Source organism: Semicossyphus pulcher, unplaced genomic scaffold (assembly GCF_022749685.1).
Source record: "Semicossyphus pulcher isolate SPU_LCO1_2020_fin unplaced genomic scaffold, fSemPul1.0.p SCAF_28, whole genome shotgun sequence".
Taxonomy (NCBI): Eukaryota; Metazoa; Chordata; class Actinopteri; order Labriformes; family Labridae; genus Semicossyphus; species Semicossyphus pulcher.
Window position 1 is genome coordinate 3,268,380 of NW_027211702.1, and position 21,598 is coordinate 3,289,977.

Sequence of the window (21,598 nt, forward strand, 5' to 3'; positions counted from 1 at the left end):
GTTATGGCTGATTGGTGTATAAGTTTGTAATAGTATGTCAGGGTTGTGTGTTGTCTGTGTGTCCATGCTAAGTTATTTTGAACCTGAGGTCCTGGACCCCATAAAAAGGGGTCTTAAGATTGGCCACAGTGTTTGCAACAGTTTATGAACGGCTAAAAAAAACCTAAACAAGATGGAAATAATAACTTTCTTTATATAGCACCTTCAAAAACAGAATGTTTACAAAGTGCTTTGACAATGGCCAAAATGCCCAACTTGAGGCTTGAAAACTTTGGTCCACAACGCAGTGGGTGATGTTCCAGTGGCTACATCCACTTCTCAGTTTAAGTAACAGTCTAAGACCACTGTTCTAGACAATACTTAACTCAATTGGATCCCAAGATCAGATGGATTAATTTTGGGTGGGAGAAATTAAAGAAACGCACCTACCCCTCCCTTATTACAACCCCCAAATGCTCCAATGAAGCAGTAGCCAGAAGGTTGGATTGTATTCATACAGGCAACTTCAAACTGTGTTTAGTGATGACATTGTTGGTCAATTCAGCAACAGTTCGGATAATTTTGTTTCACGTTTTGTTTCACGTTTCAAATAATTTTTGTAATTTTTAAATTTTTTAAATATTTTTTTTCCAAACCATTAAGCTCCAGCTTATCGATTGTTTGCATTCATAGGAACTTTTCTTCGTTTTGTACCATTGCAAAAAAAATATCTTTAGACTTTTGACTGAGCCCATCTATGTATAGACTAAATGTATAGACAAAAAAAACAAAACAAGCATCGATGTGTAGCAGGGTGTTCTAGGTAAAACAAACCTTGTTGAATATCAGTTAAAACCCTAACTCACACATTATCCCTCCCTGCATGTGTTTCCATCATCCTCTGCAGCCTAAAATATAACGCTATCTGCAGCCAGCACAGGTGTTTAAGCCATTCTGAGTGAATATGTTCATGTTTACCACCTGTCTTCAGGCAGAGTTATTGCAGGCCACAGTATTCTGCACACTGTGTTGTTATTAGGTGATGCCTTGTCTGTGTGATGAATGGCTCCACTGAGTGGTGGAGTGGGTCAGTGTCTCCCAGTACATATTTCTACTTTATAATATAGTTCTGCCGTAGTATATGTATATGTATATAACTGTGACTTAATGTGACTTTTACTTGGTCCATTTTGTTTATGTTGTCTTCAAGTTTCTGATAAAGATGTCATAACTATTCACCATAGTGAAAAAGAAGCAGTCAGCATCAACAGCAGGAATGATTTGTGTTGTCTGGTAGGGTGAGCGGGGTCACTGGGGCCCTCCTGGAAGAGCCGGCGCCCCGGGGAGAGACGGGGAAAATGGGGAAGATGGAGAGCCCGGGTCAACAGGTGCTTCTGGATCACAGGTAGGCCTTTCTGTAGACACTTATGTGCCATACATATTGTACATGTACAGCATGGGTGTGTTTTAGTAGTTAAATAATGTGTTTTATTCATGGAATGTTTCATCATGTCTCTGTTTGACATCAGGGCCCGTGGGGGTACAGGGGAGAACGAGGCTCTAAAGGGGAAAAAGGTGACGAGGTGAGGAAAGACGCACAGTTTATTTTCTTTTTTTACTTAAAGCAGTCAGTTCCATTTATATTTTATATTTACTATTAGTGAAATAAGAGCTGATGACTTAGTACTATACAGTATGCAGTTTAAGCTCCTGAATACTATCCCTCCAACATGTTTTTATATTTTAACACTTCCTCCTCATCCTCCTGAGTGAAATAATTGTCTCAGTTCCTAAATGCTGCTTTGTGTTCGAGGTTGTTTCTAACTTTTCCTGTCTGCCGTTTGGTGTTGGGCAGGGTGGTTACAGATAGATCTAAAGCTTCTTAGGTGAATGGCTGCTTATGAAAATGATGCCATGAAAGAGGTGAGAGTCAAAAAAAGAAACAGTTCTACACAGTACATGTTTTGTTTACATCTTCAGGGTCTCGTTGGGCTCAAAGGTCCAAGAGGGGAAGTTGGCGAACCTGGTGAGAAGGTACTTATTAGTGCAGTATATTTCTTATCTACCATTCTTTATGTTAAAATAGTACACAGCATAACTGACAAACAATGTTTCACAACATTAACAGAAGAGCTCTTAGTAACTTGAGTGCTGCAGAGATACCATGTTGCTTATAATGAATTATTCAGTGTAGTGATCCTGGACTGTGATTTTTCTTTGTTTAGGGCTCAACTGGTTTACTGGGCCCACCTGGTCCTATTGGATCCCCAGTAAGTGTCTTGTTTCCTTCCTGTTTAGTTCCTAGAACAAACTAGGAACTCCTGCAGGGATTTTACATTATATTCATAAGCCTTGGAAATAAATTTGGTCGTTCCTAAGCCAGGAGCATTTCCCATTTATCTGTGACATTAAGCTGATTACATGAAGAGCATGCCATCTACACTCTGCTTGACAAGACGCCAGCACACTACATGATCCATTTAAAACAATAAGAATGACAATAACAGCCGTCCTTGTGTTATACACTTCTTGCAAGTGGTGTAAAATGAGAGAGAGAACAAAACAAACAGTCAGCTTTTGTCTAAGAAAGACGTGAACCCTGAATCCTTTCTAATCCCTAATCCAGTCCTTCTTTGAACTTTAAATTCCAGGCAGCAAGGCACTGACTCCCATTTTCTCTTCGGCCTATTCTCGGTTTCCTTTGATTGTGCTTGGCATGAAATCAGAATGTCTGCCTTACAGTAATAGCACAGGCACACTGGCCAGCAGTAGAGTGTTATCTTTTTGATTAATCCTCACTTTGAATACAGTGTCCTTTTTGTGTCATAATGATGTCTTGTTGTTAAGTTGACATTGAATCTTCTCTGCAGGGGCCTCGGGGGATCCGAGGTGGCGATGGGCCAGAGGGGACCCTTGGGCCTGATGTGAGTGATGTGCCATCCAGTTGCTTTTAAGCTGTTTGCCAAAAAAGATTTTAGGCTTTTGTATAGTTGTTTGTTCTGTTTGGTTGTCATATCTGTCACTCTTTCCTACTGCTCGAGTGCTTCACTATATTTTCATGTGGCAATCTTGACAACCAAAGGATTAGGATTATCCCACAGCAACTATAATTATTGAGATTTTTAACAAACAATAAATGACCTCCTTTAATTATATTACATTCTCATTCCAAACTATTGAGCTTGGCTTCTTTCTGTGGTTAAGCCATAAATAGTGGATACAGTGTTTTTTCAGCTTGTTTTGAAGCCCATATTATGAAAAATATTGTAGAAAACAAAGTGCTTTGTGCGGCTGTACCAACTGTTTTGACACACGTGTGCTGGGACAGAACTACTCCAATGTAATTTAATGCTGCAATCTCCACCAGCCGCATATGCTGCGCGGGAGGTGGGCGGTATATGCAAGTCATTTTCTGCTGCTCCGTTTGTTTTACGCGTCAAGTCTATTTTTCCCCGCTGCGTCAGTGACGCGTAGAAAGCCATTGACTGCTCTGTAAATACATGCCCACAACCAAGGAATCCATGTCAAACCATGTGATCTCTTCATTTTGGCCAACTTCGATTTCAGTTTCCTACTGAAGTTATTGATCGACTAGATGATCAGGCAAGATAATTTTGAAAGAGCAATGAATATGTACATTTCCTCAACATCTGGGTGTAACAATCCTATTAATTCATTCTCATTTGAAGCTACATCCTATATAAAAATAGAATGTATGCACAATTCAGAAATAAGTCGGTTGCAAAGTTTTCTTCTACTGTTTCCAGTGGACTGCACACTTTAGCGTCACTGCCACCCCTATTTATGGTAAGGAATCGTAACTACCATTGGCTAACTTTGAGACTCATCTTTGCTGTAGTCACAGCCGGTGTAGATTGTAACATAGATGCTGCACATTCCTCTGAATAACCTACATGGGCTGTTTTTATTTTTCATGCAAAATTCAATGAAGTTGATAGACCTTTTAGGAGGACATAGATGTTTAAAATCTTCATGTACTTTTTTTTATTGTGAGTGACTGTAATAATTCATGATGTTATAAACTTGTTGTGACCAGGGAGAAAGAGGACTCGATGGCCCTCCAGGTCCACCTGGGCCGATGGTAAGTAGACAGATGAATTAGGTGACAACATTCTGTCAATAAGTACAGACAAATATGAATATAAATGTATAATACGGTAGTTGTTTTTGTGAATGTCACAGGGTGCGGCAGGTTTTACAGGAGGAGTCGGCGCTCAAGGAGTTAATGGCTCAAGGGTAAGACTACACAGCAACAAGTATTTATTAAAAAGCAGTTGCAATATGCAAGCTTATGGTGGTGAACGTGTTAAAAAAATGAAAATGGATCATCAAAATAGTTGTAGATTTAGTTTACAGCCTTCGTTTGCAGGTTACTTCCTGTGTGTTTAAATAGTTTATTGTTTCTTTCAGGGGGACATCGGCCCTGCTGGCAGTGTGGGCCCCTCAGGCCCACAGGTATACACTTTATTTGCTTACATATGCTGCAGTTATTCAACTTTCTGGAAATGTTTAGACACTTTGTTTGGCATAAAATGTGTTACCTTTGGTTTCTGTCGACTAGGGGCCTCCTGGTTTAGAGGGACAGATGGGACCTCCAGGGCTCCGAGGAACCCAAGTAAGTATATTTCAAGGTCAAACTGTTAGTGGAGACTTCTGACTTGTTGGGGTGCTGCTTCTTTTACTTTGCAGCCAGTAAAGTGTAGAAGGTTAAAGTCAATCTGTTCCCCTTTAACAGGGACATCAAGGAATGACTGGTGCTGCTGGACCTAAAGGAGATCCTGTAAGTTTGTTCTCATCCAGTTAACCCTTTTTTCCAACCTTTTATTTGTCAATCCACTCTTCGAATAATTTTCTAAGAATTATTTGATGATGCATTTGATTTGATTTCATTATTCAGAGTATTCTAAAATAGGGCTGTGCAGTATGACAAAATGTCATATCCTGATACAGGTTTTATATCCAGATAATGATTCATATCATGATATAGCTGTCAATTCTTATAAATAAATAAACTATTTAAATAAAATAGACAGACATACAGACAGACAGATAGATCATGACGGAAGGTCCAGGGTTATACATCAGCATGTACAGGGAGATGATAGTATATGTCAGTCTGTCTCAGAACAAAGAAAACGGTATCTTATCAGCGTTTTCCTTCTTTGATGGTACTTTTGTTTTTCTTTTCTATCAGGGGCCTTTGGGGCCCATTGGAGCCAGGGGGGATCCCGGCTTTGAAGGGCCCATGGTGAGTAGCACTTGAACATATTCTCAAGGGTAATACACCACAACATTACATTCAATCACATGTAGGCACACACGCAGATCAGTATGTAAGACTGTTACAAGCAGCTGTGAATGTTGGATTCAGTCCCACTCTACTGCAGCGTTTGATGACTGTTTTCTTACCACAGACCTTACAGATGCTTTCTCACTGATGTCTACAATCACTCTGTTGGTTGACAGCTTACTGCAGCCTCACAGTGCCATCTGCTGGCTGTATTGTCTCAGTGGACACAATGGTTGGCAACACTGAAGCCTCTATAGTGTATCTTATACTCGCCATGCTGCGCAGGGTGAAGCTCATTCTACAGATTATGTTTTTTACAATAACTCCCATCTTCACGAGCCATTTAATCCTCTTTTAATTATTTCAGTGTCAAGTGTTATCATTCCCTTGTCTGAGCTTTGAATTATTTGTTTCTTAATGTGCTCATTGTCCCTTAAGTACTTAATCAATTATAACCCTTTTTTGGCTTATTTATAGGGTGCACCTGGGAGACGGGGTCCAATAGGTTTTCCCGGGATAACGGTAGGTGCTTGTGATAGATTTAAAAACATATATAGGTTGAACCTCCCTTGAACCTCCCATTTAATTCTTCACAGGGTAACAGGGGACCAGATGGGGACAAGGGGGATCCAGGACCTAAAGGCGACAAAGTAGGAGCCAATAACTTTCTGTTTTACTACACTGAAAGAAGAGAATAATACAATGTTGTTGTGCTTCCTGGTTGCCTGACAACGTTACAGAGATAAGACATAAGCATGTTTCCCAAAATGCTAAAAGACTCATCGAATGTAGTGTATGATTCAAAAAGGTCTCTTCCAGTTCATTAAGATAAAGTCTTTGTTTCTGTTTTGATCTCAGGGTATTCAAGGGGCAGCAGGTATTAGGGGTCCTCAGGGAGAGAGGGGCACCACAGGCTTCCAAGGTTTCCCAGGCACCAAGGGCCAGCCTGGCTCCACGGGCACTGAGGTACAGTGAACAGCACTATTTTAAAGCATACTTACTGTTTATAAGCTATTATATAAACTATCCTGATGGTGAAGCTGTAACTTGTATTCAGATCACATGCATCATGTTTTAACTTTTCTAGCAAGATGATTTACACATGCAATAAGAAAAATACGTTTGTCGCCACAACATGCCACTCTGTTGCTACAATGCAGCATAGTATTTGCAGCATGATATTGTATTACACGCTCTTTTAACCAGGAGCGAGAGCTGCCTGGTAGAGGTGAAAAAGGAGATCAGCTTGACTGACTTTTATATTCCTTCATTCAGGGCACAAATGGAGAAACTGGCCTTCAGGGAAAACAGGGCAGCCGTGGGTTAAAGGTCAGTGATGACTTGTGTGTCTAAATACCAAGAAATGTCAGTTGACTTCATGTGTTGATTTAAACGTCACAACGCTTCCAGTTTCCTGCCGCATGTACATTTAACAATCCAATATATCAAAGAGTTCTAAAGCCCTTTGTCTGCAGCGTGCGCGTCAGACTATATATGTCTGTATGTAAATCAGGTTTTAATTGGAATTTAATTAGACACATCTGAAGTCTAATTCAGCCCTCGAGTAAATCAGCTGTTAAATAATAACCGTGAGCCTTCTTTCAGGCACATGTCATCTTGTATTTGTCTGTTTTAGATCCCTTGCAGGGAAATAAAATAATTGTCTTTTTCTGTGTCAAGACTTCTGTTATAAATGTTATGTTAGTGTGGCCCAGGAGACAAACGAGCTGATGACCAGCTTATTAACATCACCAACACCTGACATACTGGCAAACCATACTGGACTCTCCTGGTGTCTATCTTTTACTTCCCTTCAAATTACATCCTTACTACAGTCCATATACATTCTGAACAGTCTTACAGAGACACCCTCTCTCTAGTGTAAAGTATCAAAGCTCATAACAGGTGTCTGGCTAATCCAAATTTCCAGATTCACCACTCCTTGCAGACATGCACACTTTTATTGTGCATTCCCAGAAAGTCTGCGAGTTCCGATAGATGTCCAAAGCTCCAATGAACACAGTCCACGAGGGGCCACAAGCTGACTCACGCAGACTTCCAGAGAGATGCTTAGGGAGCAAAGTTCAACAGACTCCACTGACTTAATAAACCACGATTCAGTGCAATACACATGTGATGTGTAGTTTCTCTATTTGCAGACTAAAATAATATTAAGAACCTAATATGAATGTGTAAAAGAATTACTTTCTTACAACGCTACTTATGTCATGTGGGACAGATATAATATTTAACCAAATTATGACACACAAATATGTAGAAGAACAGACAACAGACAGAGGAACACAAAGGCAAATGAAGGCAGTGTTTTACTGGCTGTTGATGCTGAGCCACAGTTACTAACATCTGAACTTTCTTGAAGGGCAACAGGGGATCAGATGGACGAACCGGCAAACCAGGACCCCGAGGAGGCAAGGTATTACATAAGATTTAAGTAATATATGAATATATATAAAGTTAAACCATCTGAAAACGTAGCTATCCAAATTAGAGCCCAGCATACAAATGCAATCCTTTTTCACTTTCCTCACAAATAGGTACCTGTTCTATAAGTTGCTTTTAATGCTGTATTTGCTACAAACGTGACCATCTGTCTTCCTTTTCCTGCAGGGTCGGACAGGACAGAGAGGCACCACTGGCCAACCGGGCCCATCGGTAAGCTTGCCTTGACCTGCTCTTTACCTTCAAATTGTTATGCTTGATGTATGAATTTTAACGTGTACATCCCTTATATCAGATTTTCTTTCCAATCATGATTAAGCAGATTTTTATGCTTACCAACCAAATGTTTCTGTTCTAGATCAACTTTGTGTGTTTTTGGTTGATCCCTTCCAGGGTTTGACGGGGCCTCCTGGACCAGAGGGAGCAGAAGGAAAGCCTGGTACACAGGTTCCCATTCTCTATCATATTTCAATCCCATCACCTGTAAATGCTGTGTGTGTGTCCTTCTGTGTGTCCTCTACTTCCTGCCACATACTATACAAGCATTTATTATTCTATGAACTTCTTTTTTTCCAATTATTATGGGGACTTATTTTATACACGTCACAACCCATTCTTGTTTTAGTCCCAATATTGTGTCCTTTTTTAAGGTTTATTTTTATAATGTTTACTTGCATAGGGGACAAACAAACACAGAACACGTTTAGAGGCTCAGATAATTTGCAATGCCTGTCCCTAGATATGCCTTTAAAGTGGTCATCTCAAAGCTCTCAGTTTTGTTCTCGTTGGCGATAAACAGTAATTGCGGGAGCACACTTCCCAGATATCCAGATTGTGTTGCATGTGTGACGTCCACGGTTGGCTCCGGTTGTAACTCTTGATTTTACTCGCTGATGGTCGCTTTTCTTTTTAGACTGTTTGCCTTCATCTGAGCATCCAATTTGTTTCTTTTTCTTTGGATTTTCACTTATTTTTGAAGTTGTATCTGTAGTCATCCATCTTTTCTTTGTTTGTTCAGCCATAGTAGATTACTGTTTACTCACAACAGTTGCAGAGACCGGAAAAGCAGTCACTTAGCTCCGCCTACCCTCTCTGGCAGACCAACCACTGCTGGCTGATGGAAAACGTGTCACTAACTGGGCGCCGCTTGTGATTTTTTCTGTGAAAGTCGCCACAGACACCCAGTCTGTAATACTGCAAATGCAAAGTCTTTCATCAGTGGGCCACAGGCTCAATCACCATTGTGTTACCTCATTTGGTGATAGATAGTAACTTATTTTATTACATTTTTATTTAACATTTATTTAACCAGGAGAAATCCCATTGAGATTAAGAACCTGGCCAAGATAGGCAGCAGCAAATACAAAACACAGTTACAAAATTACAAAGTTAAAACACAAACAAAAAAATAAAATTTACAAGCAAATTATGAAAAACAAGTGCATGCTGTGGAGTCGGCCTCAAGAACTCTCAATTTGGATTTAAAAGCGCTCAATGAGATTAACTCAGTTAGTTTCCAGTCTTTCTGCAACAGATTCCATGCAAAAGGTGCAGAGTGAACAAAAGCCTTTTTACCCAATTCAGTACGGGCATATGGAACAGAAAGCAACAAATGGTCTTGTGAACGGAAAGAGTAAGGATCAGCATTTCTCTGTGCAATTAAGAGACAAATGTAGGTGGGCAGTAGCCCGAGTATTGCCTTATAAATGAAAGTATACCAATGATGGGTCCTTTGGGTGGCTAGAGCAGGCCATCCCACCCGAGAGTATAACTCACAGTGGTGTGTCAGCACTTTACAGTTGGTAATAAACCTCAGAGACGCATGGTTAACAGTGTCAACCTTTCAAAGACATTGAGCAGATGCATTCATGATCTCCAAAATCCAACACAGACAAAAAAGTTGAAGCGACAAGACGCTTTTTTGCATTGAAAGAAAAACACAACTTGTTTCAGAAATAAAAACCCCTGTTTAGCCTCAGAGTCTTCACAAGTTTCTCCACATGCGGCTTGAAAGTGAGTGAGTCATCAATCAAGACACCCAAGTATTTATACATGTGAACCACCTCTATTTCATTTCCCTCCAGTGTGGACACTGAGGGAATCATTTGTGGCCACTTCCTAGACAGACCTACTAAACAGACATTTATTGAAAAGAAAATCTTCGAGATTATTACTTTAAGAAATATATAATACAGAACTTAGTAATAATACAGACGGCTGAAGTGTGTGATGAGAATAGAAGAAAAACACTTCAAAATGATGCTCCTTGAAAACAAGGTTTTTGGCTATTTGAAGCAAGCTTAAAGGAGGGACAGCTGACAGACTACGGCTGGAAATGGCCTCAAACCGTCAGAGCTCCTACAGTGTGTAGTAATAGTTGGTTCAGACAGCAGGAGGCAGTCTTGTGCAGTATAGCAGTACTGTTGAAGCTGTTGCACATTTTCAGCTCTACAACAAGTGAAGCAGAGTTCATCACAGTATTTTATACAAAACTGACAAACAGCATTTAACTGTGAGATTTGTCTCATTATAATAGAGGGATAACTTGCAAAAAGTTTCGATCCTCATAATCAACAATTAGTCGATTAATGTATTTGCAGATTGACAGAAGATAGATTGTAGTCATTTTGGTAATCAGTTAATTATTTATGTCATATGGGGTTGTTCTACTATTCTTTGTTTTAGTTTATTTGGCATATGCAGTCCTAAAGTGGTGACTCAGCTTTAAAAGGTCTCCATTGCAGTTTCATTTGTATCAAGTCAGTGTCTTGATTTAATAAAGTATCTAGAAACAAATTTGTACAAAAAAATGTATAAATCAGATTAACAAAAGGAATGAGTGGTTTGATATTTAGGGACTATTTAGCAACTCTTAAGTTCACCAATTACCAGGTTAAATCTGGATTGTTAAATCCGTACATCCGCTGGAGTCTTGTCTTAACTCTGAGGTTGCCAGATCCAATAAATAGTCCAGCACACATATCCCCTGCAGATTATTTAACCTTTGGACAGAGCGGAGAGAGTTTCCCTGCTTATTTTAGTAGAGCAAGTTCAGACGAGGTATTAACATGCGTTGAGTGTGTAGCTCTAGTGACCACCTGTGATTGGATCGCACTTCCCCGCTCTGTTTACAAATATACACGTAGCTTGTATCATCTTATTTTAGCAAATAATAGAAGAAGAGAGTGAGATGTGCTCATGTGGATGAGTGAACAGAAGTCTGGACTGGATATAAGAAGTCTCTAATGGTTTTTAGAGTGCTGAGATTTATTAGTGAAGTGTATGAAGTTTTTGTTTAGAGTAACACAAAGACTGGATTTGTATTATGTAAGTCCATCCTCCTGTCTCGCCCTATTCTCTCTTGCATCTACAGGATTGTCTCATATTGAAAAATAAAATGCACTGTCCCTTACAGAATCAATACAGGATGTCCTGTGTTTTCCTGCAAAGCCCACTTCAATGCATAAAGTACGTTTCCACATGCCAGGAATAACATGGGAAATGATGAAGCCAAAAGATATCACGAGGCATAGCGCAGAAGTATTTAAGCTGGCATCAATAACAAGGGAGTCTGTCACACAATGTCATTGTTGCCCTGGATACGTAGGGTAGGCGGTCCTTCACTTTGGTCTAGGTAACATTTTTGTACACAATGCTGAAAGAAGGTGGCCTCATGCATCAAAGACCGCCTCCAAGTGTGGGCTGATTGAGCCTTAGCCTTATATTTTGCAGCATGAATGTTTTGGATGTAATTTGGTAAAACGTTAGCATCACTAGTCTGCTTAGCAGTAAGGTTATATCACCTCAGATATTCATTGCCTTTACTGAACAATACTGTAATATCATTTATTTTATTTAAAGGTTACATTCTGTATAAGAGTGGCATCAATCTTCAAACTAACCTCTCAGCAAGAGAACACATTAAACATCAAACAGAAATTTAAAGAGTAAATTACCTGATAAGATTAGATTAGATTCATGTGTTGAATTAATTTTATTGACAATATTTATTATTTTCATTCTAAAAGACAGCTTTTCTTTGTGTTTCAGGGTCCCTCGGGTGCAGCTGGCAGTGCTGGCAGTAAAGGACCAACGGTGAGACTGTTAGCCTCAGAATGACCTCCACGTTCAGCTCATGACATCATCCCCCCAGCTGGCCCTGTGCCACACGCTGCAGGGTTCAGCCGAGTAAAAACACATAATTACAGTTTACAAGACAGCCCAGGATTACATATGGAGGGTTTATTGATTCATGAGCAGGCAAACAGAAAAAAACGTTTTAACAAGAGGGAACAGAACTTGCTACCAGGCAGTTAAAGATATCAGGTGTTTTCTCTGAAAGTTCATGTAAGCTCATGTGTGTATGTATGTATCACACGTGCCGAGGAGGGGTGTCATGATCCTCCAAATCCAAAATTCCATTCCAAGATTTTATACACACTTTAATTCAGGACAGATGTTTAAGCCTTATTAGACTATTGAGGCTTGATTCCCAGCAGATCAAAGCTGTATGCCCTGAAAACTGTTTACGTTTTTAAAATTCTTCTTTAAAAGATAGGACATGGTATCAAGTTTTATATTACTGCCATTTTGTGCAAATTGAGCAAATTGACTTCCTTTATTTGATACCAACCATAACTTGCATCACTATATTTGGGAAACCTGCATAAAGACACCAGATACAGATATTTTAGTTTTTTGTCGACCAAATATTGATTTGTATAATCTCGGAACTCTTCAGTTTCTCCAGCATAGGGTCTCCAAAAGCTCTGCTGTGTTGTCTTTCTTATTTAAGTGTTTTACTTTGGACTTCTGGGGGCATCGCCAGCCCTGCTTTTTATTTTGAAGATAAAAATGTGAATTTTGTTTGGATCAATATTCAGTTTAGAATTAAAGTTGGGAGATCCCTGATGCTTACACTTACTTGTTGTATAGAAAAACTCTGGTGAGAATAATGTGGATACTTCAAAATTTCTCTCATATTTTATTAATTTATTTAGCATTTATTTAGGTGATCTCATTGAGACACGTGGTTTCATTCTCAAGAGAGACCTGCTTAGACAGCAGCAACAACATGGAGTTACAGACAGACAGGACATTCAATACAGAGATACAAAACAATGATAAAATCAGTGTCAATTAAAGTCACTTGTTACATGATCAAGTTCCTACAGACGCTCTTTCCATGTTTGTTAAAAGTATTTTAAATTTCCCAAAGGGAATTAAGCTGGACAGCTTTAAATTCTTCTGTAGTGTGTTCCAGGTTGATGGGGCAGAGTAGCAAAAGGCCTTTTTACTGAATTCAGTACGGACAAAGTGATGAAACCTTATGAGCGTAAGCTGCAGCAGCACTGTTTATGTGAGATGTAGGTGGATAAGTAAATGGGCAACAGTCCGGGAATGGATTTGTAGATAAAGCGCTACCAGTGCAATGTTCTGCGCATGGATAGTGATGACCAGTTAACTAATGAACACAGAGTGCAGTAAGATGCATAGTAAGAGGTCATCATCATTCCAAACCATGGCCGCTAATCTGCAGCTATAAAAGCTTCCACTCGTCTTGGAAGGCTTTCCACCAGATTTTGGAACATGACAGAGTTTTTCTCCCATTCGGCCTCAAAAGAGTTAGTGAGTTCTGACTCTGATGTTGGGTGATGAGGCCTGGCTCACAGTCGGTGTTCCAGTTCATTCCAAAGGTGGTTGGATGGGTTTGAAGTCAGCGCTCTGGGCTCTGGGCTCTGGGCAGGCCTGTTCACCAGACTGGGAAGACCATTTTAGCGGTAAATAGGAAATGACTTCTTTAAACTGGTGTCACAAAGTTGGAATCACACTATTACCAAAAATATAATTGAATGTTGCAGCATAACGATTTCCTTTCAATGAAACTAGCATGAAAATTCATTCCAGACCAAATGTTTTCATGTGTTTCACTGAAAGGACGTCATGTGTACTGCTGAGTAACAAGTTTTGTATTCCCAAATTAACAGTCTCCGTATTATCCATTGCTCAAGTTAACAAAGAAAAATGCAGCCGTTAAAGAGCCTTAAATTAAACTCTTAATCACCTATACATTACCCATGCTGACATTTCGGGAGTAGCCTCATGAATCCTTTTACTGAAATGACCAAAAAACAATTAAACGGCAGATTAAGCAACCATCCATAAAATGCTCATTCAACTAATTTCAACCAGTAATTTAACAGCTCAGTGCATGTCTTACTGTGTTAATTACTAGTAATAAATGACTTTGTACTTATATATTTTTGTTGAGCTTTGCAACTCCTATAATGTTTTCTCTCATCCCGTTCTGTCCCTTTTCGTCTCTTGTGCTGTTTCTTAATGCATTTTTAATAACTTTTGCTTCCCTTTTCAGGGTTTTCAAGGAATCGCTGGGAACAGAGGAGTTGATGGCACACCAGGCTCTCTGGTAGGCTGTATTGTTATTCTGTGGTTGTGTCTTTTAGAGGACAGAGGGTCAACTACTACAGAGGATTTGATTTGTGTGAAATTGAGATTTTCAGAGAGGAGGCAGCCAGGCAGGAAGTTTGTTGGAGATGAACAGATCCTTTGAAGCATATAGCTTGAGGAAATTGTAAATCTGTTTCCTGTGAAAAAGGTGTTTAAATCAACAGCCAGGATATTTTTTTATAACATCTGAGAAACTAACCTGAGCAAAAACATTGCAGTAAAGCAATCTTCTAATCTCGCTGCAGTCAGACAGCAAACAAGCGTTTTTCTGCAAGTGATTTCATTAAATGAATGCTTGATCAGCAGCATTCCTCTTTTTACTTTCAATGTCACCTCAAAGTTCAAGGTTTTTGGGCCTATTTGATGCCTATGCAGTGCTGCAAATTAAAGTGTCTGAACAGATAATCAGATCTACTTTAGACCTTCGCTTATTGAGTGTTTTTATCTGACAGGGGCCACCAGGGAAACCAGGACCGCCAGGACCACCAGGACCCCCAGGAGACAAGGTGAGTCTGCAGCCTTAAAGCAGTCATGACCTCCATTACATTAACACATATCGGCTGCATGTTTGTCAGTATGTGTTATGTAGATGTGTGTTTTCCATGTGTTTTCTCAGGGTTTTACAGGGAAGCCAGGCGTGGAGGGACCTCAGGGCCCAGTAGGCATGTATGTAAGTGATTCCTTAGCAGGACACATTCAAGGATGCACCTGTACTACCTTTTCAAAGCCTATATAAAATGTATGCAGAAGTGCATGAACAATATACTGTTAAAATGTATTATAAATACAGTTAATTGGTTTTCCTGCAAAAGGGAAGTGTACCCGAGTTTATAGTCAGTTCTGTCCTATTGAAGCAGAAAGGGGGAGGAGAAAATATGATTAAAGACCAGATCCTTCAAAGACTAAAAAAGTCATAAAAATAATTTACCCTACTTGCCTTCTTGCTGTGAACTACGTATATCCAAACATTGATCCAGATGTACTTAACACAGCCAGCAAAACAAGGGTTAAAACAAGCACACCACCCTACACCTTTAAAACTCAATAATTCACTTGTTATATATCTTAATCAGTTTAATCAGTAATCAGTAGTATAGTTTAATCAGTCAAAAAATAATTTAAGCAACAGACGATGACTCCTGTCAAATGAGAACAGGGCTCTCTAGCCACAGTGTGCACAGACTTAGCAAAACTGCACAGTCGGATAAAACGTCTTTTGGTCTAGCAACCGGCAGATGCTAATACTTTTTACTGGGAGTTTAGTGCTTGAAGTAGCCAGGTTAGCCGTTGCCCTCTCTTTCCAGCAAAGTTAAGATAACTCCTAGCTAGCACTAGCTTTCTGTTTAGTTTACATGTATCGCAGTTGTTGCGATCATCTTATCTAACTTTTGGCAAAAAGGCAAATAGGCATACACTGTCCAACTTTAAAAGGTAAACCTGTATGGGCACCTTACAAATCAGCATAAACTGCATGTTTCCTAGCATACCAACATGGACCTGAATGTTTTGTGCGCCAGCTGGGTGTACACCTGGTCGTTACCTTACGTCCGACTTAAAGCTGAAGGTTACGACGGACTTTAAATTACGTCCTGTGCACCAGTTAGACTTAAGCCCTGTTTGTGTTGCACCCGGGCGTATCTTTTACACATTGGATGGAGTCCAGCTATTATGGTGGCAAAGGGGTGTCCTACCCAGTCGTGCAAAGATGCTCCTAATGAAATAGAAGTGTGTCTCCCAAAACGTCAAAGCCCTGCTCTACAGTCTGAGACTTTAACCGATCTTTAAATGAACCTGGGTATTTTAGAATAGAATATAATGAGCCCTGCCTATAATCTGTAAGCTGTGCCACAGATATGAATCTTGACAATTTTCTGGCGAAGGTTATATAGTCCTTGATTGGCCATTGTGACATGAATGGATGGTTAAGGAAATTCTTCCAACTGTTGTTCCTTCTCTCATCAGGGTGTCCAGGGGAACGTGGGCATGCGTGGTCCTCCAGGGTTTATAGGAGAACGGGTAAAGTCTTCAATCCTTGTTGTTATAGCTGTGTGAAGAGAGTTTGTTGATTAGAGAAAGGAACAGAAGCAGAGACTGTACAGGTCAAGACACGCAGACCTGACAACATCTGAGGGTGTGAAACTTTGGTGTTCAGAGAGTGAAAAGCCATCTTTCAATAACAATAATAATCTCCTCTTTCTCTCCTGCACCAGGGAGAGGCAGGTTTACGAGGTTTACCGGGGCCTGTTGGGAAGCGGGGACCTACAGTAAGTGTCTATAATATATTTTTACTTTTTATTTCTCATCTTTTGACCCCTGTGACCTGTTGAGGGAATATGGGAGCAGAACTGAGTTTTGTTCCCAGGATTTAATAAGGACAGCAGCTATGATGGGGTCACACAAAGGAGGGTTTGGTAAATTAAAGTAAACCAGTGAAGTGTGCAGCTGGTGTGCAGGGACTGCCTGTTTATGGAGGCCAACAAGTCGCAGTGATTGATTTTGTTTGGGGGCATTGGTGGCAAATCTAATGGTAGAGTGACAGAGGACAAATAAATTGCTCCAATCACTGGCCTCCTGCCTGTCCCCTAACTGCCTTCCAGAGTGCCAGGTGACATCCTCAATGACAAAGCAGTTTTGTTCCAATGTTTCAGCCCCGTTCCACTGTGCAGGTTCTGGTGGTGGATAAGGAAAACGAGTTATATCTCTACAGCCTCTCATAGTCTCATTTAATTCAGGCAAATATTGTGCTAAATGTTGTTGAGAAGTAGATGTTGAGAAGGGATGTGCACTTTAACCGGTGAACTGTTACCAACCGTTAAGAATTTTAACCGGTTAATACTACCAGTTAAACGGTGAAATAAAATGTTGTCTTTTTTTTATATACATGTATATTTGGGAAACAGATGAGCGCACATGATGGAGAGCTTGTTGTCGGTCTCTGGCTGTTCTTTCTAAAAAAATGTTTTTAATTCTTATCTGTTAATCTGGGTCTGTTTTTTGGTCAGAAAAAAATCTAAATTAGCATCCCTTGTCCCAGACTTTAATCCAATCCCAAAAGTACATTTTAATCTTGCCGGTGAACCCGTTATAAACGTTAAGAGTGTCGGTTAACCAGTTAAAAAAAGAATTCTAAATGCACATCCCTAGTTCAATAGCATTTTTTAACTTGTATATACAGTGTACAAAGCTTACATCACACTCCTTAGCAGATGTGTAATTAACTCTGTACAGGTTGACAAAATTGTACAGTACAATAATTAAAATGGCTGTATCTGCAGGTTTTTGTTTATTAGTGAGTGAAAGGAGAGGAGCAATGGAGCTTGAAGGCTTTTAATGAGGAACACAACAGGCACCTTTTACGTAAACCATGAGCACTTAACACTAAATTAAACTCCAGCAGAGAGTTGTTTTGTGATTTGTGCTAATAAAATGACTTGTATACCGCGGAGTATAGACATACAGGTACGTTCCTCACTGTATAACACTGCTGAACCAATCAAAGTGGGGTGTAAGAAGGTGATACCTCCCATACATGTACTATGCCACCCCTACCCCCTCCCAACAAATAGACTGCGATCAGATCTCGCCCCCACACACACACTCGCACATGAACTGACACCGGACATTTTGGATGTGTGTGTACGTGCATGACCTTACAGATGTGTTTTATGTTGTTTTCATGTTGATCTGTGTGATTGTTCAGAGCATGTCATACATGACACATTTCCGTGCCAACGGACAATATAGTTTTATCTTATCTTGATTGATATTGAAATAACTAACTAAATTCCTTGCCTGGCTTTTCCTCTGCTTTGGTCTCTATGAAGCTGGAAGGTTAAACTTAGTTCTTGAAACTTGTCAAAGTTTCCTCAACCAATGAAAGAATCCATCAATCATGTGGTTGGTTAGATCTGGGGAATAACGAGATCCATCTTGGATTGAGTGACTTTTAGTAAAGGAGGTGGGAGTGTTTTCTGAAGTTCGCTTCTTGTCCAAAGTCCCCCTAAAGTGTCATTGGAAACACTTCTTGCTCACTCACATGGTTGCCGACTGCTGTGGTGAAATCCATCAATCTGTCATAGAGTAAAGTTATACAACACTGAGGAGATTGATTTATCAGCTGCTGCCTTGAACACTAAATACAGCTGCAAACTGAATTCTTTTGTGTCTACATGAATGCATTGACAGCTTCACCCATCATGGTAGCAAATAGTCCTGTTAACAAAGGGACAAATGAACAACAAGATTGAGGTTCTACATTGTTCTGAAATGGTTTTCTAGATATGTCCAAACTTTATTCTCAAAGGGAGGAAAAGAAGAGTGAATAAGGAGTCGTCATAGTCGACAGAGCCTGTGGGAATAATTGTTTCTCCAAAAGTCACTTTTTATCCTGTGATTTTCAAGTGTGACAATACAGCCCACATCGCCTGTATTATTATAGTAACTACTGTACTGTAACTACTATTATATAGGTTTTACAGAACAAGTTTTTTTGTAGATATATGTCCAGATAAGGAGTAATAAGGTATTTGAAGATGTTCCAAAAAATGTTTAAAGAACCCAGCAGTGTAGCAAAAGAGCCGCTGGGCCAAATGACTGATCTCATCTTCACTGATTAAATAGCATCAAAAGAACATTTTTATCCATTTTGATCACTTGAATTATTATTATTTTTTCATACATTTTAAAAAGAGACATGTGGACACAAATAACACTGATCTTTTAGCCTTCTCTTTGTCATATCCCAACACGGTGCTCAGACAGGAGTGTGAGCTGTGTGCATTTAGCATGTTCTGACTTGTCTGTTTTTCCTTTTCAGGGTCTTCCGGGTCCTACAGGAGAGAAAGGACCTCGGGGACCTCAGGTGAGAAAACTCTTTAATGGGAGAGTTTGTTCTGTAAATCTACATCCCCAAGTGTTGTTGTCGGACTTAAACTATGATTCCAATGGTCTTTTGATTATGACTCTGTATCACCTAAAGAGAAGAAGAAAGAAGAAGAAGCGATACTTTATCAAACCTCAAGGGGAAATTAAATTTTTTCACAAACATGCTACACACACATAGGCCCGAAATACACACGTGCACAAACAAAGAACTCCATGGACATGCACTAATGGAGAGATGTCAGAGTGAGGGGGCTGCACATGGACATGTGCCTTGAGCAGTGGGGGATTCAGTGCCTTGCTCAAGGACACCTCGATGGAGCCCAGGAAAGAAGCTGGGACCTCTCCAACTACCAGCCCCAATTCCACGCTTAGTCCATACCAGGACTTGAACCGGCCACCCTCCAGTTCCCAAGACAAGTTCCCACAGACTGAGCTTCTGTCTTTCATATTGTCTACAATTATTATTGATTGTCCAACATCAGGAGACACAGATAACTGGTCGTCTTTTCTTTTTGACCATGCTCAGAGAAAAGTCAGGGGACCAAAAACATGCCAAACAACAATTCAGGTTTACAAATTCAAGAGGCAGTGCTTGTGGAAAAGGAGAGAATTTAAAGTTCAATTCAATATGTATAGAAATAGAGAATCCTGAGACTCACTCCAAAAAAATAGTGACTTCACTTACAAACTTTGAAAACCCTCATGTCTTACAATGATCTGTTTATTAATCAACCAGTGTTGTCTCTCACAGGGTCGGCCTGGAGACGAAGGTTCCAAAGGGATACAAGGCCCTCCGGTAGGTTTTAGATTATTGTGAAGTTGAGTAGTTTGGCATCTTGGGTTCATTATTGTGTGTCACAGGCCACCATGTTTGCATTTAAAGGGCCAGTTCCCGATTATCAATCTCAGTCCTAACATGCTATTAAGGGGAGCTAAAGCCATTATGGTAGGAAAAAAAATGCAATTTCGCTCTGTGCCTTTGGAGGATGCTATCCGCTTCTTCAATGGGCCCTGGAAAACCTCAACCAGACTGGCGGCAATTTCAAATATTATTGCTTCTATAGATTACAGAGAACACCAGGGGTGAATTGCTTCTGTTCTGAACCCAAAAAAAAATAAGGGATTCAATTTAAGGTTTTTTCTCCCATCCAATCAGACATTTCATATGCTTGAACCACCTCTTGGTCGGGATGGCAGGAAAAGAAATCCTCAGTGCATTAATAATACAGTATGAATAAGTGCAAATCTGAACAAATGCATCAGTTTAACTGAAAGTCAATTACTTAAACTTTGAAACATTTAAAGCCATCTAAAGGTTAAAAAATAGATCTAATCCATTAGTTATCCTTGATTGATCCTATTGATAATGTATTGCTCAAAGTCAGCTGTCATGCTCTTACTGGATTACTTGATTTGGACCACTGATTCATAAAAAAAACAATTTCTCAGCATGTGCGTCTGCCTGTATGTGTCTGTTTGTTTCACCAATCAATCGCCTGAAAAGTCACAATTGACTGAGTGTCCTACATGGTCGAATGTGCAGAAGATCTCCATGTGAATCTTAACTTTGTAACAAGCAAAAGTCAGCTTTAATCAGTGTACATGTATTGTGTGATTAGGGCCCTCCAGGTCTCTCAGGGTCTAACGGGGCTGCTGGAAAACCTGGACCTAGGGGAAGCCAAGGCCCCCCAGGACATCAGGGGCCACAGGGGCCTGCAGGAATCCCAGTGAGTGGGTACCTACCATCAACTGCTGCTTTTACTTATACGTGCCAGTCTACTTTTAGTCTGAAAGGATGAAAATCCATCAATATTTCCCTTTGAATACATGTGTCTGAAAACCTGGTTGACCCGTCACAACATACAAACCATTCACATGCTTACTTTACCTGAGCCCATGTTTCTGGATGTCCTCAGGGCCCACAGGGTGCTGATGGGTTGTTAGGAGCAGCAGGGGAAAGAGGTCCAAAGGTAACATTACATTTCATTAAAGACGCACGTGATGTTTTAATTTAAGAGTGTTGTCTGTGTAACCTTGTTTTCTGTTTACTTACTGAGCTGATAATGTGACCTTCAGGGTTTACCTGGCTCGGCTGGTGAGGCCGGCCCCACAGGACCAGATGGACAACAGGTTGGTTTAGTTTTATTATGTTGTACTCATCATATAATAGTTAACTAAAAAAGTAACAAGTGCCTCAATAGCTGAAAAAAAAAATTTGAATTAGAAATCTATAAATTGCAAACAATGCAAAACTAGGTTCTAATGCCCGTCCAAAGATATACCTGTTATCAGAACCGTCGCATGGGCTGTGTGAAGTGTGCAATCGCACAGGGCCTCGCTCCTCTACAGGGCCTCACACAGGGTCCGCAGCAACACTTCAAAAGTAGCCCAATTCTGCAGGAAAACCGCCAGGCCTGGCAACCCTCTCTTCGCATCCCATGACATGATATGAAACTTTGATCATGAAGCCTGATGCTCCTCTACAGCTCTATGTTT

The 21,598-nt window shown here is 40.1% G+C and overlaps 1 protein-coding gene across 1 annotated transcript in view; it reads left to right on the plus strand.

Annotated features, from left to right (window-relative positions):
- LOC138605031 (collagen alpha-1(II) chain) overlaps positions 1–21,598 on the plus strand; it is a 106,538-nt gene that overhangs the window by 65,557 nt on the left and 19,383 nt on the right. Inside the window, exons 13-41 of the mRNA XM_069677099.1 lie at positions 1,277–1,384; positions 1,509–1,562; positions 1,960–2,013; positions 2,205–2,249; positions 2,850–2,903; positions 4,037–4,081; positions 4,183–4,236; positions 4,411–4,455; positions 4,562–4,615; positions 4,736–4,780; positions 5,195–5,248; positions 5,768–5,812; positions 5,887–5,940; positions 6,149–6,256; positions 6,566–6,619; positions 7,671–7,724; positions 7,919–7,963; positions 8,144–8,197; positions 11,801–11,845; positions 14,124–14,177; positions 14,671–14,724; positions 14,835–14,888; positions 16,181–16,234; positions 16,429–16,482; positions 19,035–19,079; positions 19,854–19,898; positions 20,722–20,829; positions 21,019–21,072; positions 21,179–21,232. Coding sequence (XP_069533200.1) covers positions 1,277–1,384; positions 1,509–1,562; positions 1,960–2,013; positions 2,205–2,249; positions 2,850–2,903; positions 4,037–4,081; positions 4,183–4,236; positions 4,411–4,455; positions 4,562–4,615; positions 4,736–4,780; positions 5,195–5,248; positions 5,768–5,812; positions 5,887–5,940; positions 6,149–6,256; positions 6,566–6,619; positions 7,671–7,724; positions 7,919–7,963; positions 8,144–8,197; positions 11,801–11,845; positions 14,124–14,177; positions 14,671–14,724; positions 14,835–14,888; positions 16,181–16,234; positions 16,429–16,482; positions 19,035–19,079; positions 19,854–19,898; positions 20,722–20,829; positions 21,019–21,072; positions 21,179–21,232 — 1,647 coding nt within the window. The remainder of the gene's footprint in view (positions 1–1,276; positions 1,385–1,508; positions 1,563–1,959; positions 2,014–2,204; positions 2,250–2,849; positions 2,904–4,036; positions 4,082–4,182; positions 4,237–4,410; positions 4,456–4,561; positions 4,616–4,735; positions 4,781–5,194; positions 5,249–5,767; positions 5,813–5,886; positions 5,941–6,148; positions 6,257–6,565; positions 6,620–7,670; positions 7,725–7,918; positions 7,964–8,143; positions 8,198–11,800; positions 11,846–14,123; positions 14,178–14,670; positions 14,725–14,834; positions 14,889–16,180; positions 16,235–16,428; positions 16,483–19,034; positions 19,080–19,853; positions 19,899–20,721; positions 20,830–21,018; positions 21,073–21,178; positions 21,233–21,598) is intronic.